The sequence below is a fragment of the Branchiostoma floridae genome, unplaced genomic scaffold (genome assembly GCF_000003815.2).
Source record: "Branchiostoma floridae strain S238N-H82 unplaced genomic scaffold, Bfl_VNyyK Sc7u5tJ_1585, whole genome shotgun sequence".
NCBI lineage: Eukaryota > Metazoa > Chordata > Leptocardii > Amphioxiformes > Branchiostomatidae > Branchiostoma > Branchiostoma floridae.
Genome location: NW_023365779.1, coordinates 625,637 through 636,778, shown reverse-complemented (window position 1 = coordinate 636,778; position 11,142 = coordinate 625,637). Strand labels below are relative to the sequence as shown.

Here is an 11,142-nt window from a genome sequence, read left to right as displayed (position 1 = left end):
GCTACAGGCAGCGTGTTCTACAGCGTGCGGGCCTGTCCCCCACAGTTGTTAAGCGTGTGTGAGCGTGTCTGTGTGAGTGTGTGTGTGTGTGTGAGCGCGCGCGCGCATGCGTGTGTGTGTGTGTGTGTGTGTCTGCTTGTCTGTAGTACCTACCTGTCCGTGTGGTATGATCCGCTACAGGCAGCGTGTTCTGCAGGGTTCGAGCCTGTCCCCTGACACGTGTGAGCGTGTATGCGTGTGTGTATGTGTGTGTGTGTGTGTGTGTGTGTGTATTTGTATGTGTATGTGTGTGTGTGTGTGTGTGTGTGTGTGTGTGTGTGTGTGCGCGCGCGTCTATAGTACCTACCCGTCCGTGTGGTATGGTCCGCTACAGGCAGCGTGTTCTGCAGCGTGCGGGCCTGTCCCCTCACGCGCGTGAAGTCCACGTTGTCGTCCCCGGCCTGTAGCCACTCACACAGGCCCGCTTCGAAATCACAGTCCGCAGAGTCGCTGCCTGGGGGTAGATAGATATGTGTTAAACTGAAGGGATGGGAACACTGAAAATTAACTGATGTTCGAACGTCGAGAAGGCAAAGTCTGTTACTATAGAGATGCTAGTGAGGCATTAGCTTAGCACGTTTTTGGTGTAGCTAGTAGTGCAATGCGAATTCTGTACGGCTCGCCTTTTCCGCCAAGGACACTCACTATGTAATAGTGTGGTGGGTTCTTTAACGCTTGCGAATGAGGCTCCCACCATGGTTACCACGGTCTGGTATAGGGCATTGAATTTGTCTTTTTGCAGAAAAGAAGTGGATAAAACGTAGAAAAAGCAACATGTTTCCATCCAGTGAATGTAAACAATACCAACAGACTCACTCCTGACGTACAGCTCCTCGAACCGGGACCTGTCCAGTCCCCCGGCGGGCTCCGCAGCGAAGGTCTGCCGGCAGCCCTGGAAGTTCGGCCCGGCCGCCGCCGTCACTTCGTCCGGGCAGCACCCGTAAAACGTCTCCCAACAGTCCTCTGGAAATGTGTAATAAAGATATATACTATGCAACAAATACGTAGCAAACATGTAGCAAACATAATGCATGTGACAAACATACTCCCATCAGAGACAAAACGGCCGAGAAAGCCTAACAGTTCCCTAGAAAAGTGGACAGTACCCATAAAACGTCTCCCAACAGTCCTCTGCAAATGTGGAACAAAGATGTAGCAAATACGTAGCAAACGTGTATAAACACAAACCTTAGCATGTGATAAACATGGTCCCGACAGAGACAAAAGCCGAAAATTTCGGTGTTACAGTTCTCTGGAAACTTGTATAATAAACGTAGCAAATAAGTAGCAAACGTGGCAAACATCAACGTGTCGCGATCATTAACATGGGACAAACGTAGTTTGGAAGACATCTCACTGTTCTTTGGGAACGTTTAGGAAACAATTATCATAACAAGGACATCTAAATGTAAACATTTTGTTTGTTTTCTGCTCCTAAAACAGAAGTAAAAGCTAATTCTACATCGCGGTACAGTTCTTATTATACCAGTTATTATAAATGTAACAGTGGTGTTCAAGAACTGCTTATCGTCCTTGCCCAACGGCACTAGTGCTTTTGTGGCGACAGCGATAGCGGTCATGACTTGTAATCTGCCGACCCCGGTTCGATCCCGAATAGGGGGCATGTTGTTTCTTTCTGTTCTGCTCGCCCCTCTGGTTGTTTCATAAAATAGGAATGATCGGCACGAACCGTCACACTCTCCCTCGGCCAGGCTGATGTCATCAATGGCGATGGTGCCTTTAGCATCCAACTTCACCGTCCCTTCAAACAGGATCTACAAGGGGAAAAGAAACCTTTTACCACTTTTGTGTGATCGTGTGGCGCAACCGGTAAGGTGTTTGACGCAGACCCCAGAGGTAACAGGTTCGAAACCGCTGATGTGTCACCGATCTTGTATCCTCGGGAAAGGCACTTTACACGACTTTCCCCACTTCACTCAGGTGAAAATGAGTACCTAGCTTCGGTTAGGGCCGTCCATCAGATAGGACGTTAAATGGAGGTCCCCTGTTTGAGGAGAGCCACACCTCAAGTACGTTAAAGATCCCACAACGCTTAGCGAAGAGAGCAGGGGCCCTTCCCTGTGTGAGTGGTTCAAATTTACAGTCCAGTGGCCGCACCTGGGATCTCCGTCATTCGTTTGTAGAGTGTTCCACAAGGAACGATACTAGGACCAGCACACTTCCACGACAATGATACAAACACAGGAATTTTTTTTACTTTACCTGGAAGTCTCTGGGTGCCTCGATGGTGACTTGTGCCTTGCTCCACATGTCCCCGTCATTCGTTTGTAGAGTGTTCCACAAGGAACGATACTAGGACCAGCACACTTCAACGACAATGATACACACACAGGAAAAATGTTTACTTTACCTGGAAGTCTCTGAGTGCCTTAATGGTGACTTGTGCCTTGCTCCACATGTCCCCGTCATTCGTTTGTAGAGTGTTCCACAAGGAACGATACTAGGACCAGCACACTTCAACGACAATGATACAAACACAGGAACAAGGTTTACTTTACCTGGAAGTCTCTCTCTGCTTTGATCGTGACTTGTGCCTTGCTCCACAGGTCCCCGTCTCTAATGCTCCAGACGGGATCCTCAAGCACGCTTTCGTACATGACGTAAACGTTCAGTTCGTTCTTCAAGGGCTTCCTATCCGCCTGTATGGAAGGTAGCAAAACGCACGTCTTGTTTCCTATTGGACTAGCTACATTTTGTTTTCTCCTCATTCGCGTATCTATTTACTTATTTATTTCATCTTTTGGACTCCTGGGGCCCTTCAGCATTTTGTTACTTTCCTAGGAGGCCCAGGTAGCAAAACATGATACAATGCGTAAATCATATGATAAAATTATACATAATCGAAACGAAGAAATGTACAATGAAAGATTTTGGTTAACACCTGCTAGGATGCTAAGGCCTACGTCACATTTCCAAACCGGGGCCCGGTCGGGCAACTTTCGGGAACAAAAAGATACAAAAGACACCAAAGGACACAAGACGCAAAGAGAATAGTGGTGGGCATTATTTGTGTATATTTTTACGTACAAACAGTTTCCACCAACAGCCAGGTCGGGCCTCTGTTTGCAAATGTGACGTTAGCCTAATGACGAGATAGTCATGAATTCCAGAAATTTGGCCGCACTACTTTATGTCCCTACGTCATAGACCACGTGGCGGCGGATGAATACAGTGTAATGTTACCAGATATTCGGTCTTGATCCAGTAGTAGAACGTCAGGCACTTCCGGCCGCCGGGTATGATGGGAGTTTCCAGGCGGGCTTTCCGGGAAAAGAGCGGGAAAATTGGCGAGCGGATCGCCAAGTAGGAGCCGCCGGCTGGGCAGGAGAGGAAAATATACAGTTAGCCTTCCGCTGGGGAGAAAAAAAGCAAAGAAAAGTGCACAAGGTAATCTTCCGAGGCTCCAATGCTGTACTCACGGCCATCGGAAAGGCGTTTTACATCAAGTACTTCTATCGTCTCATGTGAAATGTGTACCTAGCTTCGGTTGGGATGTTCTCTTGGACAAAACTGAAATTGTTCTCACGAAACTTAATACAGATTCGGATCATTCCCTTTCTACTTTTAGAAGACGGACAGAACCTTCGCACACAGGTCCACTTAACTTAATTTGGAAACGCTTTTGCTATTTTTGACAGGTATACTGACTCGTAGACAAGGTCATTACACCCCGACATAAAGCCTACAGATTGTCCCAGTGACCAGGACTCGAACCCCGGACCATCTGGTCCCGCAGCAGGCCCGCTGACCCGTGTGACCTGACCCGCTACTGTTTGGGTACATCCCTGCTCTCTACACGACCTTGGGCGGCGACAGGCCTGTTGGGGCCAATTATGATTCTAACGAGTCCCTGTTAGACGCAGGTGCGGGCCCTTTATAATCGGCGGTTGGCCTAATTTGGTCAGTGTCAAGGTTTGTGTCTCAGGGAGAAGGTCATTGAACACCTGAGGAGCCAGTAATTACTGCACAGCGCCAGTTCCTGGGCGTTTTACCCCAACAAGAGGGGCGTTGCCAGTACCTCAATTAGGACTTAAACGAGTCCCTGTTTGACACTGGTGCGGGCCCTTTATAATCGGCGGTTGACCTAATTTGGTCAGTGTCAAGGTGTGCGCCTCGCGCGGGAAGAAGGTCACTGCACACCTGAGGAGTTAGTAATAACTGCACAGCACCAGCTCCTGGGCGTTTTACCCCAACAAGAGGGGCGTTGCCCCACGCGGGGACGTCATGACGTCATGACGTATAGACATCATACCCCACGCGGGGTTTTGTCTAGTATTGTGTAGAAGTAGAAGTAGAAGTTGCCCAGTATCTCTCTAGAACCAGAACCAGACGGGAGGCAGGCAGCCAGTTGAGTCCCTGACACATATTCAGAACCTACCCATGCTCTAGACCACTCAGCAACAGATGTTCGTCGCTGGGTTAGGAGTAGTACAGACTTCATCTCATCTCATTCTAGCTCCAGTTATTTGGTTTTGATTTTCGGATATCGCATCCAAGTAGAATATGACTCTCCCGACTTCCCGGTTCTTCAAAACGTATTGCCGGTAGTCGCAGACGAGTTTTAAAGACTCTTATCCACTTATCCAAATCTGAACTACATATTTTATTTATTTATTCACATATATTTTGCGAGTATGAGGCGGAAAGCACAAATTGCTTATATTAAGCCTTCTACTCAAGAAACATACGCATAAAACAAGAATAGTAAACGACATTACATACATAAGTACAAAATGGATAACAGAAAAATAAATTTAAACAAGACAAGTTGGTGCTGAATCAATTAGGAGAACTACAGATGACCCAGTTCACGACCAACTATAAACCCAGGTCAGGAGGCCATGGTTTGTGTGTCATCGGGGGCTTAATGAGTGTAACAAGGTCTAACAAGGACTAATCACACACTGGTCAGAACCCTGGTTTCTGTACAGAGTAGAGCCTCCTGCAAGTTTGACCATGTACTGAATTCGGGTATATAAAGACCACTGGCCACAAACATGTCTGAAAGTCTTGTTCCCAAACTTTTGACTCACGCTTGCCACTCCAACTTTCACTCAAAACTTACAGATAGAGAAATCTGATTTGTGCTCAGGTACCGGTGGAGTGCCAGGGAATCAAACTCCGGACCACCTGGTCCCATAGCAAGGCCCCTGACCAGTCTGACCCGCTACTGTACATGTGCAGGTGCTCCTGTGATCAGTACGTGGCCTTGAGCGGCGACAGGCCGATTTGGACCAGTTAGGGGCTAATGAGGGCTTGTTACACACAGGCACAGACCCCCTTGGAATGGAGAACGGCTTGTCTGAGCCAGTTATGGCTCTGACACATATTCAGGACCTTGTCATGACTTTGCTTTGGAGTGTAGCCTGGTATCCAGCCGTAATATAATTCCCGAGTCTCTTCTCTCTTGCGGAGAGGAGAGAAGAGACTGGGGAACTATATTACCGCTGGATACCAGGCTATTAGAGTCATGACCACTCCCCAAACAAGGTCAGTGCTGGGCTGGGAGTCGGCTGGAATCCATCCTATTCTAGCTTCAGTTCGCTCCTCTGATCTCATCTGAACAGAATATGACTTTTTCCGACTTTGAGTTGTCAAATGGCGCAGACGACTTTTAAAGACTACTAGGCAACCTCGCCGACTAACTCCTAACAACAGATGATCTGGCTCATGACTAACTCCTAACAACGCCAGGAGGCCATGGTCGGCTATGTGTGATAGAGGTTAAAGGGTATAACGTTGTCTAACAAGGGCACTGGTGGGCACTGACCCTTGTCTCTGTTAGGGGTAGGAACCCTGCAAGCTTGACCATGTAACAGATTCAGGTACAGTTATATTAAGACGCAAACTTAAACAGGTCAGGATGTCTTGCTTCCAGATGTCTGACTCACGCCTCCCAACACCGGAGATTTACTCGAACTTTAGATTGCCCGGATTTCAGTACAATGTAATGCTGAAAACGCAAACTGTCTCATAAAACCGTTCCATCCATATCTGAAATAACATACAGAATACTATATTAAGATCGCAAGCTGCAAACTTTAACAGGTCAGGTTTTCAAGCTCTCAGGCTTCTGACTCACACCTTCCGAGACAAGAGCTTTCAGTTTCACTCAAACTTCAATTTTGCCTAGAGGTACAATCCCCAGAATGCGGCCCAGAATATTCATTAAAAAAAGCAATACCGAAAATGCTCTCTGTCTCATAAAAGTAAAACCGTTCAACCCATGTCTATAAGAACGTGTAGAATAGGCTCTTGTCTCCCTTCACAGAACATCTGTGACCCTAATTTTTTCCAATACCTTTCTACTGGAAACCAACCCTGGCTTTGCAACAAAAATCTTACATAAGTCTGAAAGCTAACCCGCATTCTTCACAGCGTCATCAGCCTGGCATCTTACTGGATCGGACCTACTTTCGCACAATCTGTCGGGAAGGAGAGAATTATTGCAAGACGGTCTTGGAGACGTTTCAACAATGTTGGATAAATTATAGAAACCGTCGTGGTTCACTAACAAGGACTCGCGCTCTCGCCAAGACTGGCTCGGTTTCTCAGAATTGGAGAAAACTGTCTCAAGACGGCGGAATGTTCTTGAAGACGTTTCAAGAAGTTGAGACAAATTGTAGTAAACGTCTAGGTTCACCGACAAGGTCTCACGCCCGCCAAGACTGACCCAGTTTCTTAGAATTGGACAAAATTATGAGTCAAGACGGTGGAATGTTCTTGAAGACGTTTCAAGGAGATGAGACAAATTATAATCAACGTCTAGGTTCACAGACAAGGTCTCACGCCCGCCAAGATTGACCCAGTTTCTTAAAAGTGGAGAAAATTGTCTCCAGACACGGCAATGACCTGCAGAAGCTTGCCAGATATCTGCAGCAGCCAGTCTTATTATAGGCGTCATTTGGACTTATCTCTGTCTGTATATCACTACTGATGAAGCTGTGGCTGCTGCAGTCCGTTTCTTAAAAGTGGAGAAAATTGTCTCTAGACGCGGCAATGACGCAGACAGGCGGCTATTATAAGCGTCATTTGGACATATGTCTCCATATCACTACTACTGCCAGACAGGGTGGAATGTTCCTTAACTACTGGGGCGTGTTGTTAGCTTTAGACGGGCAAGACGATATTGCTGATGTTCCATTTTCAACATTTGTTTCTCATGATCAATGAACAACAAGGCGATAATGATGAACCACGTCATTACAAGATTCATATGGTGATTTTACAATGAGTTAGTCTTTTGTGCGTAATAGGCGAGACGCGTCTGCAGTCTTCAAACAGCCCACTGCGCATTCATAAAGTTTTTTTAATGACTTACTCGCAGGGTGATTTAAGAATGAACGTTTTTCTAAACGTTAGGACTAATGTGGCAGCCCTGGGGAGTAATGTAAAGGTTACACATGGCAAAATACAACTTTGAAAGCGTCTTATGTTTGACGCAGAAACACAAGATCTGCAGAATTGTCGTTCCACCTCATAACGTTATTGTATCTGTGTCTTCCGTGTAATTATCATTCGGGCGCGAGTTTGCAAGTTAAGATTATTTGGTTCAATTTAAAACGTATTTTCAGGGATAGTAGGGAGCCGACCTAATGTCTGCAGTAGCGAGCCTTTCATATTTCCGTGAGCCAGACTGTCTCATCATCATCGTCATCAGACTGTCTGCAGACTCACGTGTCCTGTCGACATTCTGTACTGATAGATCCAAGGCTTATCATGACCACTACCAGCGGTGTTCCTTTTATATGGCTGTCTTGTTAAAGTCTTATGCAGTACCAGCGTTGCACGTGTTTTCAGTGAGGCTATGGCAAGATCGACCGTCAACTAGTAATAAGGATCTTTGGTAGTCTTTTAAACTACAAACGGTTGTATTTTGTACGACAAATTGAATTCATGACGTCTTAGAAATGCCCTCAATTGAACGTTGTTTTATCATAACTACCAACGGCTCTATTCCTTATCTGGGACTGTCCAGTTAACGTCTTATGCGGTTCCAGCGCCATTGGTATTTTCAATGAGGATATGGCAGGACGAAATTCAGGATCGTCGGTAGTCTTTTATACTAAACAAACGGCTGAACTTAGTACGACGTCCTGCAAACGCCCTCATTTGACTGTCGTACCACTTTGTCTGGGTTCTGATTAGTTAGTAAAATGTCACGTAGAGCCATCAAAAACCTCAGCTGCTTTCACCGAACTTAAGAGGGAAAAGTGGAGTATCTAGACAACCTGGTCTCCTGCAAGAGACATTATTCCAAGACATGGAAAATTTAAGTTATGTGTATCAACCAACAATCTACCAAACATCGTGGGGTGTTGAATGTAACACGCCCTTAGATACCATGTATGTATACTCCTGTTTGCAAACAGGTGCCTAACATAAAGCCAGTTTTACCGCCTCATTGACACACATCCAGCCCATAATCTAGTTCCACTGCACACGTGTTCTGCACGTGCGCACCGCATGGTACCATCCGACTGGGAACTACTTTAGCCTAATCACCCAATGATCTGAGTAAACAGGCCTGTTTCTAATCAGACACTAGTCATTGACCGTGTTTGAACGAGCAAAGGCGTTTATAAACGTGTTTCTATTTAAAAACAGACGAGTATAACTCACCAAGACCTTAGACCAACCTTGGCCCGCGGTAAACATCAAAGTCAAACATATTCTAATTCTCGAAACTTGGCCTGGAAACGCCGTGGGAAGTAACAACCGTGCAGATAGACAAATTAGGCACATTTTTCGCTATATGAAAAACAGATCCACAAAACCGCAAACTATTAAAGAAATGCAAACCGACTCGACAAATGTCCAAAAACGATAAAGAGTCTTGGCAAAAGTGAAGTGAAGGGATTAAGACGCGAGCTGAGAAACCATGTCAGTCTTAAGACGTGACAGTTTAGTGCGGGATGGAGGGAAGGCCATGAAGTTGTAGACAAAAGGAGGGAGAGAGCGATGTTTTCAACACGGGAGAATAAATTCGGATTGACATCTAGAGAAAATGGGCAGGAAGAGAGGGAGAGAGAGAAGAGAGAGGGGAGAAAAAAGCGAGAGAGAGAGAGAGAGAAAGGAAGAACGGTGGAGAGAGAGAAAGAGAGAATAGATGATAGGAAGTACCAAACCTTAGAATAAGGGAAGAATAGGCGAAAGGCAGATTTGAAAAAAAATGGGATTAAGGACTGCAGAAAAGTGATGAAGTGACGTCAGAACTTACGTTTGCCCATGGTGTGGTCACGTGACGGCAGGGTCGAGTAGAACTCATTTTCGCCTTTCGCCTGGCGTCGTTCCCAGTCTAACTCGTCATCGGTGCTCTGGGACAGAGAGCACAGCCCTTTCTCAAAGTCGCAGTCGCCAAAACTTACTGCAACAAAACAAACAAACAAACAAACAAACAGAAGTGAGACTTGTCCAATTTTTTTTTTTCTATTTTTGCTTTTGGACAGACGAGGACGATGTGGCACTGCACTCAAGTTTTTGTAACTTATATCAACAATGCCACATACACGGTACAGACAGAAGGAAAGTCGTGTAAAGTGCCTTTCCCAAGGGCACAACGTCGGGGGCACGGTGGGAATCGAACTCAGGACCCATAGATTCCGAGCCGAAAGCTCTACCAGTTACGCCACGCCTGACGCCACGTCCAATTTTTCCGTCAGCTGACCTCAGTTTATCCTCCATACAGAGTGAATCGAATCATATGACGTCGTGTCGACGTAACGGCTGGGGTGTATGGCCCAATGGTCCTTGGTTCGAATCCCAAAAGACGCAGAGAAATTGCACTTTACGTAACGAATTTCATCACTCCGTTCAGATGAAAATGAGTCTCTAGTCCCCACCACACATACCGAAAAGAGTTAGGGTCCTTCCCGGTGTGAGTGGATGAAACAAATCTAGTCCAGTTAAACAGCTTGGCTGTTCAGTACAAACCTGGTGGTTTATAATTACCGCTATATACTTGTACTTGAACTACGGTTCAGCCAGTTACAACAAAACCCATAGATCTGTCTACTCGTGCCCTTGACATTGGCGATATGTCTTTACATAACTGTAGTGACAAGTGGTTCCCCCTCCTCCTGACCCTAATGTTATCCAGATGTCACACTTGGCGCGCACACAGCGCTCTACCCAGCAGGGCTAGACTGTATAAAATGTGTAGCTCAGTGGTCTTGAAATTGGCAATGAATAAACCAGCATGAGTTGGCTGTGTTTGAACCCCGCTGTTGGTATGACCTAAATTTTCTGAAATTTGGCGCAGAAATATAACAGCCTGCCCAGCAAGGCCAGACTGTCAAGTAGAGCTCAGTGCTTTTGAAATTGACAATGAAATATACTGTAAATGCAGAAATCTTCGCGGTGGAGTAATGGTTTTTCGCGGCGGCCGATTCACCGCGAATTTAAAACCACCGCGAACATTTTTCCTTAACAGTAAGAGACTACAGTGCAATGTGCTAACGCGAAATTAAAACCACCGCGAAAAGTCAATTTTCCCGCTACCGCTAAATTAAATCCCCGCGAACTTCAATGCATTTACAGTACCAGCATGAGCAAACCTCACTGTTAGCCTGACCTGATTTTGCCCACAGGACCAGACCGCAAAGGCGCAATTAACGTGGGTGTCTCGGTGAAGCTGTGGCACGTTTGCGGCGTCACTGCGTCCGAGCGATTTGACGGAGCGAATTTCGTCGATAATAAAGGAATCTTTTTACTCTTTCTGTGTTTTGTTGACTTTTTAGTCATTCTTGTGCGTTTGCCTGACATTCCTATTATAAAGATACAACTCTATTTTAGATCAAAGCGACGCCCCCAAGGTGCGACAGTCCAGTGAGATACTCTAATGTAATGTTATGTAATGTTTTATTCAGTAAGGAAACTCGCAGGTGACAAAAGTACACCCGAATTTCGTCCGCTTCACGTGACTTACGACAAGGACGAGTCATGACTGGGGCTGATATAAATCATCAATATACCTCCGGCTTCCCACCAGAGGCTGTGCGACCAAATATTTGACAAATTTCACCATTAATTTCATGGATAAAGAGCGAATTCTTTAAACGTTTTCCTTTGTTGTCTTTAAAC

At 45.9% G+C, this 11,142-nt stretch overlaps 1 protein-coding gene across 1 annotated transcript in view; it reads right to left on the bottom strand.

The window, feature by feature from the left end:
* Positions 1–9,909, bottom strand: part of LOC118408439 (MAM and LDL-receptor class A domain-containing protein 1-like) — a 10,619-nt gene extending 710 nt beyond the window's left edge. The window contains exons 1-7 of the mRNA XM_035809257.1: positions 9,903–9,909; positions 9,281–9,427; positions 3,244–3,377; positions 2,559–2,699; positions 1,730–1,814; positions 856–1,002; positions 347–493 (exon numbers count right to left, since the gene is read on the bottom strand). Of these exons, the coding sequence (XP_035665150.1) occupies positions 347–493; positions 856–1,002; positions 1,730–1,814; positions 2,559–2,699; positions 3,244–3,377; positions 9,281–9,427; positions 9,903–9,909 (808 nt within the window). The remainder of the gene's footprint in view (positions 1–346; positions 494–855; positions 1,003–1,729; positions 1,815–2,558; positions 2,700–3,243; positions 3,378–9,280; positions 9,428–9,902) is intronic.
* Positions 9,910–11,142: the final 1,233 nt, after the last annotated feature.